This window comes from Cydia splendana, chromosome 24, assembly GCF_910591565.1.
Source record: "Cydia splendana chromosome 24, ilCydSple1.2, whole genome shotgun sequence".
Lineage (NCBI taxonomy): Eukaryota > Metazoa > Arthropoda > Insecta > Lepidoptera > Tortricidae > Cydia > Cydia splendana.
The window spans coordinates 6,600,934-6,618,033 of NC_085983.1; the positions used below are offsets into that span (position 1 = coordinate 6,600,934).

General features: G+C 39.6%; 2 protein-coding genes across 2 annotated transcripts; one reads left to right on the forward strand and one right to left on the reverse strand.

The window, feature by feature from the left end:
* Positions 1–5,551: 5,551 nt before the first annotated feature.
* LOC134802171 (uncharacterized) lies at positions 5,552–7,581 on the forward strand. Its single transcript, XM_063774765.1, has 2 exons — positions 5,552–5,571; positions 6,951–7,581. The coding sequence occupies exons 1-2, from the start codon at positions 5,552–5,554 to the stop codon at positions 7,579–7,581; spliced, it is 651 nt and encodes a 216-aa protein (XP_063630835.1).
* An 867-nt stretch (positions 7,582–8,448) lies between these two features.
* On the reverse strand, positions 8,449–16,832 carry LOC134802487 (glutamic acid-rich protein-like). The gene is given in 6 exon segments (XM_063775166.1): positions 8,449–9,945; positions 9,948–10,531; positions 11,499–11,633; positions 13,905–14,064; positions 15,071–15,235; positions 16,532–16,832. Coding segments are annotated over 6 exon segments (2,550 nt in total). The 5' UTR covers positions 16,754–16,832; the 3' UTR covers positions 8,449–8,661.
* Between the last annotated feature and the right edge of the window lie 268 nt (positions 16,833–17,100).

The following is a 17,100-nucleotide window of genomic DNA, read 5'->3' on the forward strand; positions in this document are numbered from 1 at the left end:
AAAAGTGCAAGTCATAGACCAGAAACCCAGAAAGTAAGCTTGTAAATCTACTTTCAATGGTTATTTGCACCTCCATAAAAGAAATTTGCCAGAACGCAACCTCTATTAATGAAAACCTCTATAATTGACACAACGAAATTTTGAACCTCGTTAATTGGCACGACCTGCTTAAATGAAAAACCTGGTTAATTGACAAAAAAATGCCGGTCCCTTGAAATTGCAATTATCCAGGTTTTACTGTATTTGCTAACATCGGAATGTAGGTACTTATTAGGTACTTAAGCGTATTATATTGATGAAAAGTTTTGTAAGAAAATATGTGTCAGGGCTAAAAATGAAAAACAAAAATATATTACACTGATAACTAGTCCCTATCGACATTGTAAAGTCCGACCAAGGTAACTCTGCAGCGATTATGATAGCACAGACTGTGCAAGTGTTATGTTATAAGTAAGTCAAACTTCGACGGTCGTGCAACAAATTTGATTATTATGAATTCTTGTTAAATTGGCCTATTACTAAAAATGCCGTATAAAAATATGTAGGTTTTTATGGCTTAGAATCTGAAATTTCAGAGTCGCCCCTGCATTTCAAATTTACCCCGGTTTACGTAAGTACTTAGAGTCGAATCAAGTTAATGGCATGGCATTCTTAATGGCAAAGTGTGGCAATGTCATTGTATTGGGCCCCATACATTCCACGACCTTCTCTTTCCGTACAGACTCAAGCCTTCTTGAGCTTACCGTGGGACTTAGTCAACTTGTGTAAAAAATGTCCTATAATATTTAATACTAGCTTATTTTATACCAGCTTTTGCCCGCGACTTCGTCTGCGTGGAATCAGTAACAGCAACTAGTGTAAGTATAGCGCCTGAATAAAGTGTAATAGCAATCATTCAATTTGAGCATAAGTTTCAATCAGTGATTTCAGTATCTTTAGGGATGATTCCCGATATAAAAACTATCCTATGTCCTTCCCCGTGACTCAAAATATCTCTATGCCAAATTTCAACTAAATCGGTTCAGCGGTTTAAGCGTGAAGAGGTAACAGACAGACACACTTTCGCATTTATAATACCAGCTTTTGCCCGGGACTTGGTCTGCGTGGAATTAGTGACAGCAGCTAAAGTAGGTATAGCGCTTGGATAATGCTAATAACAATCATTCAATTCGCGCATTGCTTACTTCAATTATTAGGCAATTCATTAACTCTTTCAATTACCCCTTTGCACTCTCTTCAGGGATGATTTCCGACATCAAAACCATCCTATGTCCTTCCCCGGGACTCAAACTATCTCTATACCAAATTTCAACTAAATAGGTTCAGCGGCTTAAGCGTGAAGAGGTAGGTAACCGACAGACAGACACACTTTCACCTTTATAATACTAGTAGTTCGAACTGAGAACTCGCGGTTTTCCAAAAATTATATAGAGCGATTGACTTTGTTGCACCTACTTACTCGTATACAGGGCCGGATTAACCCTAAGTCAAAGTAGGCAACTGCCTAGGGGCCCCGCCTCGGCTAGGGGGCCCCGGCGGCTCAGCGCGCACCAAATAAAATTTTGTTCCATAGGGTCAAAATTCATGAGTAATTTTTTTATTCTTATAATAATGAGTAGGTATGCTTTGTTTTTTTTCGATCCATCCTTAAAATTAATGTACTGTAATAAAATTGAAGCAACACGTTACAGTTTACGGGGCGTATTCTGTCCCCAGTTTTTCATAGGAATGCTCGACCTTCAGCCTCACTTTTTACCTCAACCATTACCATTGGTTTGTGTTCCACATCTCCGCTACTTCAGCTTAGCCTTGGGCCTCGCTGCGCCAAGCTCGGCCTGCGGTCTCGCTTTTTAATACAATAGACATTGGTTCGTGTCTGTGCTCAACTATTTATCCTGAAGCCTGATGAAGCACTGCTTTGACAGCTCGCATGAAGGCTCGCCTCTCTGGGGCACTACGGACTTTTAGGCCCAGATGAAGATCGACACCCGGCCTTTTAATTAACACGCTTTCACAATTTGCGATATTGTTACCAAAAAATTTCGCGCTCGCTGCGCTCGCGTTTATTTTTGGTTCTTTAGTTGACCCTGTATCATCTACATGTTAGCTTAACTGGTGAATGAATAGAGTTACACCAAGAAAAGTCTGCAATGATTTGGGTTATTCCCACTAGTTGCCACCAAGTTCTTACCAGTGGTAACTACTGGGAATTTTTTCCCACCTTTTACCACTGGTAACGACTGGGAAAAAAAATTGTCCACGCAATAAGAGCGAAAAAGACATCGTTCGATTTGGATCGGCTCGGCTGACGCCTGACGATTTAAATTAAAAATGCAAACTTATTTCCCTGTACTGAATATGCTGTGTGCAGAATTGACTGTAGGGGGCCCCTAGCCTCGCACTGCCTAGGGGCCCCGACATGCTTAATCCGGCCCTGCTCGTATAGTTCGACATAAAATAGTAGATAATAATTTTCAAGAAAAAAAAACCGACTTCTATGGGGGCCGGTGAAAGATTATTGTACATAGATGGTGCACTATGTAGAAAAGGAGGTAAAACCACCCACTTTTCTAGTAGGTAGCATTTCGTTTCTGTAAGGGTCGCAGTTTTAGCCTCACGAACCCACTTCTCTGATAGCAGTTCGGTTCTGTGAGGATTGCAGTTCGAACCTAACCAAAACCACTTTTCTAGAAGCATTTCGTTTCTGTAAGGCTCGCAGTTCTAACCTAACCTAACCCACTTTTTTTCGGTTCTGTGAGGATCGCAGTTCAAACCTAACCTAACCCACTTAACGGCGCGTGCGGTGCGGTGTACGGGGGTTTGAGCGGGAGGGGCTAGTAAGTTTGGCATCATTATACTTTATACCTACATTTTATGGTAGGTAATCATAGTGGTTTATTTAGCTTAGGTATCAGTGGTTTTCCGGGTCAAGGTCCGAGTCCGGGTCCGAGTCCGGGTCTGGGTCCAGTTCCGGGTCCAGGACCAGGTCCAGGTCGAGATCCAGGTCTAGGTCTTGGTCCAGGTCCAAGTCCAAGTCCGGGTCCGAGTTCAGGTCCAGATAAGAGCCCGGATCCGGGTCAGGTCTGGCTCCAGGGCCAGCTCCGTCAAAATCGAAATTCGGAATCGCCAAACGTGTTCTGTTCTGATCATCATCAGCAGTTCCACTTCATCAAATGCGACAGTTTTTAATGTAAATTCTTGATTTTCTGATGAAAATACACAATTCTCTATACGCATGCCTTTAAGATTTGAGGAGTTCCCTCGATTCCTCATGGATACCATCATCAGACCTCGAGCTTGACAAAAATGTGGCTTAAAAATTTAACTTGCTTAACAAACATAACGAAGAGGACAAATCGCCAAACGTGAACTATGCTTCGTTGAAGAGTTCCGTTCTGAACATCATCAGATGTCACTTTTTTGAATGTATATGCTTGATTTGTCGATAAAACACATAAATCACTATATGTATGCCTTTAAGATTTGAGGAGTTCCCTCGATTCCTCATGGATCCCATCATCATAACTGGGTTTTGACAAAACGGGACCAATCTGTATGCATATACATACAATCAAAAAAATAATTTTCAAAATCGGTCCAGTAATGACGGAGATATGGAGTAACAAACATAAAAAAAATCACAATCGAATCTCCTCCTTTTGAAATTTGGAAGTCGGTTAATAAATGAGGGCGCCACTTTCTACTTAGCTGTCATATTTTTGACGTAAAATGCTTACACATGGCAACAATTTATAGTTTGTCAAGCCATTTCCGCCAGTAGAAATAATGTAGGCGCGAAGGGTTATCTTCCCATAGAGAATTTGAATATCGCGCCTTTTTCTACTGACAAACTTGTTTGACCGACTATAGTATGGAAATTTTAGAGTTCCATTTTATTTAATTTCTACTATTTTATGTCCGACTATAGGCGGCAATGGATCAAAAATCGCGTGGATATGTTACAAGGTCTGTGGAGCCCTTAACTGATACTGTATCTGTGGTAAGCCGAAATATTTCCTGTCAAATGTCAAATACCTATAGTATATTTATTTTTATCTTGCTAATTATTTCAAAATGGTAAATTTAAAAACGATATTATAAAAGTGCAAGCCGAGCACTTTCATTTGATACCAAACTCGACTATACTTTCTTGCAAAAAGATGACCAGAATAGCAAGACCCCTCACAAATAGCTTTTTAGCCTTCTAAACTCTTCTAGCTCAATAACCCCTTGATCGAGCCTGCTCATAATTTAATGACTAAAATATAATGCCCTCAATTACACGTTTACCCAATTTCATTTAAATTAGAACAAATTTACTTAAGTTCTTGAGTATCAAACTATCCTCTGATAGCTCAGCTTAAAAACATCGAAATGCCGGGACGTGCCCCTAGCCAGCCGCGTGTCCCAAGTTGAATGTAAGAACTTCGTTCGCTTCGCTCGCTCGTTCGATTATATATAAGTATGGGTTATTAGTATGGATTTAGGTACTCTCGGTACTTAAGCACAATTCGGTGAAGTGGAACTCCTTATGAACCACAAAATGTTGTATTAAACTGTTATTGTGAAATCAGCTCTGTTTTTGTTAAAGACACATATGACGAAATTAGGAATCTATAGTTGTTTATAAAGTTTGGCAATGAGATCCATTTACGTCTAATTCGGAACACCTGTGTCCACGAACCCTTTTGGGCCACGGGGTATAAATAGCAGCCTAAGCCTGCTGAAGACATACTTGAAACAAAGTTCAACATGGTCGCTATCAAAATCGTCATTCTTCTCGCCGTGGTAAGTTTTTTTCTGCCAAGAATAAGATACAGACCAAAACTGAAAGTTCGGTTTTGCTCTAGTACATAAGTATTATATTCTTTGCTCTAGTACCTAACATGATAATAGTATACTTATACCTACCTTTAGAATACATCAAACTAGTTTTTATGTTACTGGGTTCGTCGATCTATGAACTCAAAACAAAAACGGCCTTTTTAACTTTGGATAGATTGACGAATCCAGCAACATAAAAACTAATTTGATCTTCGAACAACACCGGCTTCCGAACTTGATGTACTTATTCAAAAGGTACTTAAATACAAAATACAGTACGTAGCGGCCCCCTTCTTAGGGTTTCGTAGTCACCTAGAAACCCTTATAGTTTCGCCAGGTCTGTTTGTCTGTCTGTCTTGCATTGCGACTGAACGGTAAAATAAAGTTAGTTAAAGAAAAAATAACGGTAAAAATTTTTTTAGGGTACCTCCCATACAATTTTTTTTTTGCTTTGTCCCGATAGTGTGGGGTATCGTTGGATTAGTCTTTCAAAACGAATAAGGGTCTCCTAAAACCATTTTTTGATATTGTTAATATTTTCGGAAATATGCGCTCCGAAAGAAAAAAAATATGTGTGTCCCCCTCGTAACTTTTGAACTACGGGTCCAAAAAATATGAAAAAAATTGTGAAACAAGAGCTTAATAAATAAAAACTATAGCGAACATGATCGGTTTAGTTGTTTGTGAGTTATTGCAAAAAATCTTCTTTTCTTAGTAAAAAGACTTAATGTACAAAGCGCTGCAAAGGTACTCCCTTATGATCTTACTAATAGCCCCCGTTTGGCCTATTTTGACAGAATGGTAACTACGAAACCCTACACTGAGCACGGCCCGATATGCTCTTAGCCGATTATTTAAATTTCTTTCGTTAAATTTAAATAATCACGATTATTTAACAGTGGCGCTAGTGTGCACGTTGATGGACTCTTAAAGCGTTGGCTATATTTGTTTGTATGGAAAATTTCATACTTCGCTGCAGTTTGACGTTAATTAGTACTAAGTTCATAGTTTATCTTCATTTACAGGTTGCTTTGGCAGCATCGAAGCCACATTCGGTGAGTCTTAATCTTATGATAAATTATTTAATACTCCAGGCCGTGCCCTAACATAAGTATCCTCCACTTTTCTATACAATTATAGTTCGTTTTTTTTTTGCATTAGAAATAAGGTAACCAATCTTGACGTCTTTTTATTGAAAAACACGTTTTAAAAATAAGTCACGGCAAATATTAAACAATTATGAATCTAATACGATCATTTATATTCTTTTGCTTTCTTAAGTGATATTAGTTACTGATTTTTAAAAAGCGTATTTCGATTAAAAGACATGTCAAGATCGCTTACCTTCTTTCTAATGCTAAAAAAACGAACTATAGTATGACGTCGTAGGCCAATCAAATTAGATAAAAAAGCGTTTTAAGCATTTAAGGAATTAATTCCTAGCAAGCTAGAAATCATTTATTACCTTCATTAGGTCCTAATTCGTATAATCCGAGTTTGCTCCATCCCACGAGGTGTGGATAAATTTTGGGGGCCTTGGGAGGTACATTTTACCTTGGATTGATAAAACCACTCGATGTAGAAGGGACCCACCATCAATTACAATTTCACTAGGTACTAGCAAGGTTGTTATGGATCAGACACTGGTGAAAAAAAAACCGATTTAAACACGATTATAAAAAATAAGTATCGGCTATTTTTTACAATTTTTGACTACGAACTATTTCTGTGGTACAAAAATCTTCCGGATCCTCAGATATCAATTTTTATCATGATTAGAGCAAATTTTCCGTCCGACGTACCGTTTTTGAACTACGAGCAAAAAACTGAAAAAGAGCAAAATTTTTTACAACTCCTGGAATGAAGCAAAGTCGGATTACGCTAGTCTTGAACCAAATGAAGGTATTAAGACGATTTCCAGCTTGCTGGGAATTACTTCCTAGAAAAAATCAAATTGGATTGGCCTAACGTGGGTACTTACATAAGCTGGCGCACCGACCGTACCTCGGACCGTACTTATCTAACACTAATTTTCATATTATGTATAAATGACCTAACTTCAGAAGAAGAAATAAAGAAAGTGTTAAGATGTGAACCGAGCTGTATGTACCTTTGACTGTCCTCAGGGTGGCGGTGGGTTCGGAGACTTTGCCAGTGAGTTCGCAGGCGCTGCCGGCGGGCCTGTTGCCGCTGCCACCCAACTTGCTTCTAAAGCTCAAGGCGGACTTGGCGCCGCCCAACAAGTTAAAGGTGCCGGACTTAGCGCCGCCCAACAAGCTCCAGGTGCCGGACTTGGCGCCGCCCAACAAGTTAAAGGTGCCGGACTTGGCGTCGCCCAACAAGCTCAAGGTGCCGGACTTGGCGCCGCCCAACAAGCTCAAGGTGCCGGACTTGGCGCCGCCCAACAAGCTCAAGGTGCCGGACTTGGCGCCGCCCAACAAGCTCAAGGTGCCGGACTTGGCGCCGCCCAACAAGGTCAAGGTGACGGACTTGGCTGCGCCGGACAAGGTCAAGATGCCGGACTTGGCGCTGCCCAAGAAGGTCAAGGTGCCGGACTTGGCGCCGCCCAACAAGCTCAAGGTGCCGGATATGGCGGCGCCGGACAAGGTCAACATGCCGGATCTGACGCTGCCGTACAAGGTAAAGGTTCCGGACTTGGCGCCGCCGGACAAGATCAAGATGACGATTACTCAGACTGAACCAGCCTATAAAGATCTGTTAACAATAAAACTTGTCAATTTTATGATTCCCTTTTAATAAAGACAAGTTATTATAGTATTGTTTTTTTTTCTTATTCCAGGACCTTACCTACAGCACAGTATAAATAATAGTACTAAGTACAGAAGACTCACTCTCTAACAAAACGCGTCTGTTACGATCAGCACAGATATGGCCGCTAGGTGGCGACAGCGCCACGCGCGGCTTATGGCAAACCCCAAAATTGGGGCCGAACAGATGCACTTTTAGCTACCTGTAGCAAAGCGACGAAATCGCGGAGTGAGACACGCCTGCCTACAGCTTGGCAAAAAAGAGTAGAAATTTAAAAGTGGCAACACTTTAGTGTCGTCCCTTTCAAACCAATTTATATAAGAAAATGGGACGACACTACAGTGTTGCCACTTTTTAATTTCTACTCTTTTTTGCCAAGCTGTACATGCAATCGGAAATTGTATTCGATGGGGTAAATAAACATCTCTTTATGTTTTTATTACATGTTATCCTCATAGATCTAGCTTAGGGTCGTATTCCATCAGTGTATTTGCGTCGCACATTTTGCATTAAGGAGAGAGTGAGACGCACTGACATTGGATAAAGAAATTGGATAGGTGGTATACCACCCTTACAAGTTATTCTGATATCAATGCGTAAAATCATAAGTATATTATCATACATAAATGTAACGGTAAAAAAATTAAGTTATCTTCTTACATGTATTATAGAAGTATGTATATAAGTACTTATCTACTTATATACCAAGAATACACGCCAGTTCAATTATATAAAAGTCAAGTATACAGTATACACATTACTTTTATTTACTTCAAAGTAAATGATATGTACAAATAGGGGGTATCGTCTTGGGTCATCCCATTCGTTTTTCGTCAAGTTCTTAAATTAGTCCTATTCTGCTTTCGTCACCCATTCTACATTCGTCACAAACGTCGGTGGCTTTCAATGTAGAATGCGTGACGAAAGCAGGATAGGACTAATTTAAGAACTTGACGAAAAACGAATGGGACGACCCAAGACGATACCAAATAGGGCTGTTGTATGACTTATGGTGTACACTGTACAGTTTGTGTTATTTACTTGTCTATGACAGTAAATTTTTTTTTCTTAAGCTACTTTCTCTTTGTCCTTATGTTTCTTCTGTTTCTTCTTCTTCTTCTTATTCGGATCTTTCTGTTTAGTAATGTCATTATATTTCAGAAGTCTCTTATACATTTTAAGCAGCTGTTTTGCGTCTTTTTTCATTTCTTTTGTAACGTTTTCATTTTCATCTTCTTTGTTCAAATTATCTTTGTTTTCAGAATCTTCTTTACATTCTGCATCTTTAGCTTCTGTTGTGTCTACTTCTTTAACTGGATCCACATATTTGGTAGAACCTACAAGGGTTTCATACTGTTCAATAGTACCATCTTCAACTGTCGGTGTATCATCTTCTTTATCTTTATGTGCTTCCTTCTCTGCTAGCTCTGCCTTCTTAGCTTCTTCTAACTTCTTTTTCAACTGTTTATTCTTCTTTCTAATAGCATTTAGTATATTAGATGTAGTCAATACTCGTTTTACCTTCTTACTACCTAGGTATCTATCTTTCCATGATACGTTTTCAAGGTCATTAGTATCGTTTTCCGTTTCTATGTTTTCGTTTGGTATTGGTATCACCGTTTCATCTTTTTCTAAGTCAATTTCATCCATCCTTGCCGAAAATGCTTCTATTTCTTCTGCAGTAGGTTCTTTAGATAGAACTGATACGCCTTCCACCTCGTAGCAAGATGAATCATCAGAAATTTCCAAATATTCATACACGTCATCATCATCATCTATTGTTTCTATAACAGTAGGTATTTCTTTATCTGCGACATCTTTATCTTTATAAAAGTTTTCATCAGTTTGCTCCCGAAAACCCGATTTCTTTTTTTCTTTCTTAGATTTCTTGTCCTTTTTCTTTTTCTTCTTCTTCTTTTGCTCGTCATCGGATATACAAACTACTTCCGGTTGCACATCCGAGGCTTCAACTTCAGAACTCTCTCTGTCAGATATTTCACCGTCTGATTTTGTTTCTATACAAGATGAGCTTTCCGCTATATCGTCACTTTTCTCAATGTACGCACATTCATCTGTTTTTTCATTATTTTGTTCCTTATTAGCATCATCTGTCTTTTCTTTACTTAAATCCTGAGCTCTCTGATCATCGTCATCACACTTTTCATCAATTTGTTTATCAACTTTTGCGTTACTAGATTCTTCTTCTTTATTATCAGTTGATGTTGTAATATCATCGCTTATAACAGGCAAATCATTAATTTCTACTGTCCCTTCATTGTCATTTGATACATAACCTCTTATCTCTTCATCTTTTTTACCATCTCCCTTTCCTTGAGGTTCGGCTGTAATTTCCATAACAGTATCGTATTTTTGTTATTTTCTAAATTATCAGCTTTACTCTGTTCCTCGACGGCCTGTTTCTGAGTAATATTTTGTTTTTCATCATGTTGGTTTTCATTTTCACTATCCTCTGAAGTCTCTGAACTATCAGAATCGCTGGAGCTAACATTATCGAAGTTCTTTGCATCTAAATCTTCAAGCAGATCCATTTTCTCTGTATCCGATAACTGTATAGTTATTTCATCTTCGTCACTGCCTTCTTTTTCTTTTACCTTCTTCTTTTTCTTCTTACTCTTCTTACTTCTGTTCTTAGCTTCAACATTGTTAGCTTTAATAGGTTCTGTTTCACTTTTTTTGACATTAGTTGCAGCAGTATTGTTGACAGTATTGCTAGTTTCAACCTTTTCTTTTTCAGCTACTTTATTAGATGTTGTTGCTTTAGTAACAGTTTCTGTTGGCTTTTGCCTTTTCAGTTTAATTCTCCGCGTCGGCTTGGACTGTGGAACCGTTATTACCAAGTCGTTTATCCTTTTAGTCACTGTTTTAGACTCACCATTCTTATTAGTCTCAGATTCATTAGACTGCGATGTGGCGGTTCCTGGAATCAATGCATTTTTGCAATCAATAAAAGTAGAGTCATAATGATGTATATTTGTTTTAAAACGATTGAAATACGATGAAAAAATGCGCACACAATTAACAACAAAAGTAGCGAGTAAGCTAGACAGGTGTTCAAAATGATCACACATTTATTAATTAATAATTGTGTTTCTTATTTTTTATATTATGAAAAAGGCTAGTCAGAGTAAGCTAACTCCGCCCCCGATGACTCAGGTTTTTAACCTTTTGAACGCCAAATGGCGCATCCATTTGCCGTGCCACTGACGCCACGGGGGTAAAACTTAGTTTTGTGAATAAATAATGCCAACCTAAAACGATCGACATCAAATGCCGTCTTTGGCGTCGTTGTCACGATTTTGCGTTGACGTCAATTGCCGTCTGTGGCGTTCAAAAGGTTAATATATTTTTCACCACACCAACTGATAAAGGCTCTCTTGATTGTTCAAAAACCGATAGCAAAGTTGCATTTTATTCACATGTGAGGCAAAGTAATCAAATGCAAATTTTGATTTGTTTTCTTATGTTTCCTGGTTGAATTGACTTTTAAATGAAGATTTTGGATGATAAATATTTAACGCATTCACTGCTAGGGGGCGTGGCCTAGGAGCAAACTTGTATGACGGTGGACGCACATGTGCGTCGGGGGCAGTGAATGTGTTAATGACATTCATTTGAATTTGATTTGGTTTGTTTTTGTTTGATATCTTAGTTAATATTTTCTTCGGGTTGGTGTGGTGAAAAATGTTGTGTTTCACTCGGGGGCAAATTTTGTTTAACCTTCGTGCTTTAAAACCCTCGCAACGCTTAAGATTCAATTTTGGAATTTTTCGTTGCTCGGGTATCAATATTAGCACGAGCGGTTAAACAACTTTGCCCCCTTGTTAAACAAATAACTATAATATGTCTGTCTCTCACGGAAGTTGTATCATATTTCTGTTTCTTACCAATCTGCTGGTCGAGCCTCTTCACATCCGGCTTCTCGTCGTCGCTGCTGATCTCAACCACCTCCGCCGGCTCCTCCTTGATGAGGACCTCGTCGTTGTCGGAGCTCGCGGGCTCCGCTGCCGGCTCGGCCGTTTCTGAACAAAAAAAATATATTATAGGACATTATTACACAAATTGTCCCACAAAAAAGTCCCACGGTAAGCTAAGACTTGTGTTGTGGGTACTTAGACAACGATATATAAAATCATAAATCATCTCATTTATAATATACACCGTGTTTTTTTTGATTTCCGTTAATTTCAAGGGTGCATTCCTGAGCTTAAATCAAGTAACTTTCTCAAAGACACCGATGTTCTAATTAAGTCCATTTCGGAGATAATCCATAATTTTTTTTTTTCCTATAAGGCCTCTACAAGCGTGTACACTTGCCTTAGGGCCGGCTTACATATTGATTAGTGTTTAGAATGAGTTCATACATTTGCTACTAAACTTAAGTACAATCTCGGTCGATTGATGTACGAAATGACATTGATATGTCACAGATTTCAATTGTTTGGTTGAGTTAAATGTAATGCCCGTGTTACAACAACGCTATATGCTACATTTAATTAGTTTTTAAACAAAAAAAAAAAACAAAAAGAAAACAAAAAAAATTTTTTTTTTTGAAAATTAACTATGCCATTTAGTTCTTATAAACGTACTTAACTATACCCCGAAGTTAACGGAATTCAATAAAAACACGGTGTATACATATTTATAAATACTTAACTTAACGTGACATATCGTGAGGAAACCGGACTAATCCCAATAAGGCCTAGTTTCCCCTGGGTTGGAACGTCAGATGGCAGTCGCTTTCGTAAAACTAGTGCCTACGTCAATTCTTGGGATTAGTTGTCAAGCGGACCCCAGGCTCCCATGAGCCGTGGAAAAATGCCGGGATAACGCGAGGAAGAAGAAGACTTATAAATACCTAAATACATAGAAAACGCCCATGACTCAGGGACAAATATCTGTGTTTGTCGGCAAAATAAGATAAGATGGTCTATTGACTAAATTGAGGCCCAGGTGCGCTTCAGACCAGAACCTACCTATAAATACACCGCATCTTAAAAGTGTTCCCTTGTTTTACTTACTAGTGCCGAAATAGTCGTCTTACACGCCCACATGTTAGATCTTGAGCAACCCAAAGAGCCTAGCATCGGCCCTAAGCCGTCATGTTCATCACACAAATAAATGCCCTTACCGGGATTCGAACCCAGGACCATTGGCCAGACCGGTCGTATCGTGGTCGGACCAGAAGGTATTATTTGAAAAGGTTAGCTCGAAAGATCCCTTTAAGGGATATGTTCATCTTTGTACACATTTATTGTATTCTCTCATTGTTGTGTACAGTCGAATGTTTTAATTTATGACCCATTTTGTACCTTGTCACAGTGACAATAGTATGAGGTCTCTAGCGACTTTCATATTGATTGTCACTGTGACAAGATACGAATAGGGGCATACATTAATACATTCGACCGTACCTACTTGTTATGTGCAATAAAGTGTATAACTAATTACTACGACATACTACTACTATACATATAATAGACCTTTATCATCTGTGTCAGGTCATCCCAGTTACGACACTTGCGTTCCTGGCTGTAAAGCCCTATACGAGAGAGGGTTTTAGTTTTCTACTTGTCGATTTTAATCTAGTAATTAAAACAAATAAAAAACGATTTACCGAACTGTAATCACATATTTTTAAATGTTGGACATTCTATCGGTGGTATTCAGATTCATTTATTATGGTACCCAAGAGATGGAAACAGAAAGAAAACTAGACCAAAGAGGTGGGACGACGACATAAGACAGGTCGCAGGAACAACTTGGGGTAGAGTGGCCATAGAAAGGCCAGAATGGAGAAGATTGGAGGAGGATTTTGCCACCAGGCAAACGGACACACAATAATGGACAAAAAGGGAAATATATGAACATGAATAAAAGAAGAAATGTATTGTCCGACTAAAGCAGTGGTGGGCAAAGTACGGCCGACTAAAGCAGTGGTGGGCAAAGTACGGCCCGCGGGCCATCTGCGGCCCGCGAATGGATTTTATCCGGCCCGCCGCTGGTCCTATGAAATAATTAGTATATGGGCTATATGGCATTGGCTCACGATTATCACAAATTAAAATAAAATTTGGCTACAATTCTGGCCCTCCACTTAAATTTCCTAAACTTTCTGGCCCCCCATGAAGAAAGTTTGCCCACCACTGGACTAAAGGCTAAATAATAATAATTATTATTACACAAGACACAACATAATATGATAGCAATACAATAATTCTGTGGCCCTAGTGAATAAGGGTACAAGTCTCGGGCAGTGCAGTTGTAAAAGGGCGATTTAAAAAAAAACTAACTGGTCGGCTCCTGGTGTAGCTGCGCGCGGATGGCTCGAGCTCGGGCCTGTAGCTCGAGCAACTCGAGCACGGTCAGGCCGGCGCGCGAGGCTCGACTTTCACCCTCGTCGCCCGACTTTGACTTCTTACGCCGTTTCTTCTTCGAATGTCTGTGCTTGTTCTGAAACAAGTGATTGCCGTTGTACACTGGCGTTCAAAAGTGCATGGACAGATGTCGACCATAATGCCTTAATATTACGGTTGAAACATGTCCATGCACTTTTGAACGCCAATGTACAAACAGCAACACTCCTAACTGTACATCGGTGGACCTTATTTCCAAAGCCATAAGGTCCACCAATGTACAGTTAACAGTGTGGGGGATGGTATTGTTTTGTGACGAAGCCTGCGTTTTGGATATGAAATTATGGCCCCTGAATAAAATTTAGATTTCATTTTAAAGTAAGAAACAATTCTTTTTAATTAACTAGCTACCGACCGAAAATTCGTCTTTAAAAACCTTTCAACCCCATTTTTGCCACTTGAGGGTTGATTTAAAAAAAATCCTAAGTAGACCTCTACAATTTAAAGAATATATACATATTTATGGTTAAATCTGTGCATTGTGTGACTGTTTCTTGGTAGAGTTGGGTTGGCAACCCACCATGCCAAATAGGCGCAATTTAAGCCATAACTTTCCGCTGCATTGCGCCAATTTTGTTTCATAAAAACGATTGATAAAGGTGTTTATCTCGAGCATTGCGTTGTATGCGAGTGAGACATGGACACTGAGACAACAAGGTAGAAAGAGGTTGTAGGCTTTCGAAATGTGGTGTTGGCGGAGGATGGAGAGGATTAGCTGGACTGAAAGGAAGACCAATGAAGAGGTCCTGAGTATGATAGGAGAAATGCGATGCTTGTTAAATGCAATAAGAAATAGGAGAGGCATGATGTTAGGACACCTTATACAGCATGATAACTTTTTCCTAAACATCCTGGAAGGCAGGATTAAAAAGACAAGAGAAGAAGGGAGACTTTCAATTACTTATCTCAGCCAAATAAAAAATAATGCATCATATGAGGAAATTAAAAAACTGGTACAAGAAAGAAATGATTGGCGATTCCTCCACCAACAAGAACAAAGCTCTTAAGTTATGATGATAATGATGAAAAAAGCTGTTACACACCTTTTTCTTCTTGCTAGCCTGGCTCAGTATCTCATCGTCGGAAGATATGCTGTCAAGAGAGATGGTCTCCAACTGCTCGGCTGACTGGCTGGAGGAGTCCGTGTCGGAGGGGGGCTCCGCACCGTCCAGGATAGCGCATAGTCGCTTGGAACTTATTCCAAGAAGCTGCAACATAAGTAAATATTAAACTCAAGTAGATGACAAGGCCTTCGGTGTCCAGGGCTGGAATTGAACCAGCTTGTTCTGCATTTGTCTCCATAACTGATTGACCAGGGGCAGTGGAGCGTCACTGATGCATTCGGGCATCTTCGGCTCCGTTCGGCTCAGCATTGCTATGAGCAATTATTAGGATTGGCACAACTTGACGTCCATTCGGGTGCACAAACAAAGATAAGATAATGACTTGAAATTTGACAACCCTAAATAGCCAAAAGGGATATTGCCATTCATTAGAAAGGGACAGCATGATTTGACCGTGAATTGCTGTCAAACTTCGGTTTTGTAGCATACATGTGTCATTTCTGTATGGTAGTACTATTATTTATTCTGTGCCAGGGGTCAGCAAACAAGCCTCATGTGACTCTTTGGAGGTAAGATTGCGGCCCTTCAAGGGGTCAAAAACATCACATTTAGAGTTCTAAGACCACTAAAAAAAACATTTGTGGCTCTATTGAGATTCGTAAAACTGGTGATTTCTAATATGATTAGCTATTTGTGTAGTTTGTGTAGAAATCTAGTGAACTGGTTAAGCTCAACGTAGGGAAGACCAGCACATATAATTTACCCTGGAAAGACCGTCATAAGGCAAGAACTCTGGTATTTGCATATGGGGCTGTCCATAAATTACGTCATCGATTACTGACGATTTTTGACCCCCCCTAAAATCATCCAAAAATCATGCTTCGAATGACCCCATTTCCTCCTATGTCATGCTACCATCATCCGATGTCCAGACCCCCCCACCCCTAATTTGAAATGACGTAATTTATGAATGTACGTCGCCATTGACGTATTATGGCTAAGGACTGGCCTTACGGGCACTAAAAATTGTACTAGTTAACTAGTTGAGCGGTGTCACTCACGAATTCGAGCCAATCGTGCAGCCTAAGTACCTTACGCAACTAGTTGCGACCAATCGCGTGATGCGAACTCATCAACCAATCGCGTTGTATCCATGTCACACCGCTGTACTAGGCCCGTTCATGCCCCATTCTTATTGCCTGTAAGGCCAGTCCTGAGATATATACGTCAATGTACGTCGCTCAGACACAGTCAGAAAGGAAGAGTTTCGCTGCTACAGCTCTACCGACCTTCTGCAAGTGAAGCATGTGTACAAACGGAAGACAAGAGAGCTTGTAGATGGTATTCGCCCACATACCTTACCAATTTGCCAAGAAAGGCGCCAGAGAGCCAGATGATGATTAATTTACGTTTAAAGCCAATTAACACGCCGGTACTTACTTCTTCCAAACATAACTCCTGTAAATCGTCTATAGAGAGCCGTCTGACGCACTCAGGGGCCAAAGACTTGAGTTCTTTCGACTTCAAAACGGAAAACACTTGATGCATCAACTCTACTCTATCGTGAATGAAATAAGCCAAATCATGCTCCTCCTGTCTTCGGCTAGATGAGGAAGTCGTCGCTTTCTCTTCTTTGATTCTATGCTTCTTCATTCGGTTCATCTTTAAAGTATTTTTTTCAATTGAGTAAATAATTTCGAACACATCTTCGGAAAAGATTTAATCCTACTAAATCGAAAAGTTATGGGAATTCTAGACGACAGTAGGAAATATTCACGCTTTTATATTTTGCCGTATTATACAACAGTGGTACGTCAAAAATATGACATCTAACGGATGCGTTCCAATTAAATTCGGGATATTTGTTTTCTTTGTTACTTCTTCATCAGCAAAGAATATAATACTTCATCAGTCGCAAAAGTCTATAGTCTGTCAAGCCATTTCCGTCAGTAGAAAAAGCGGCAAATTAAAAAATGTTGGCGCGACGGGTTGTAGTTCCATAGAAAACT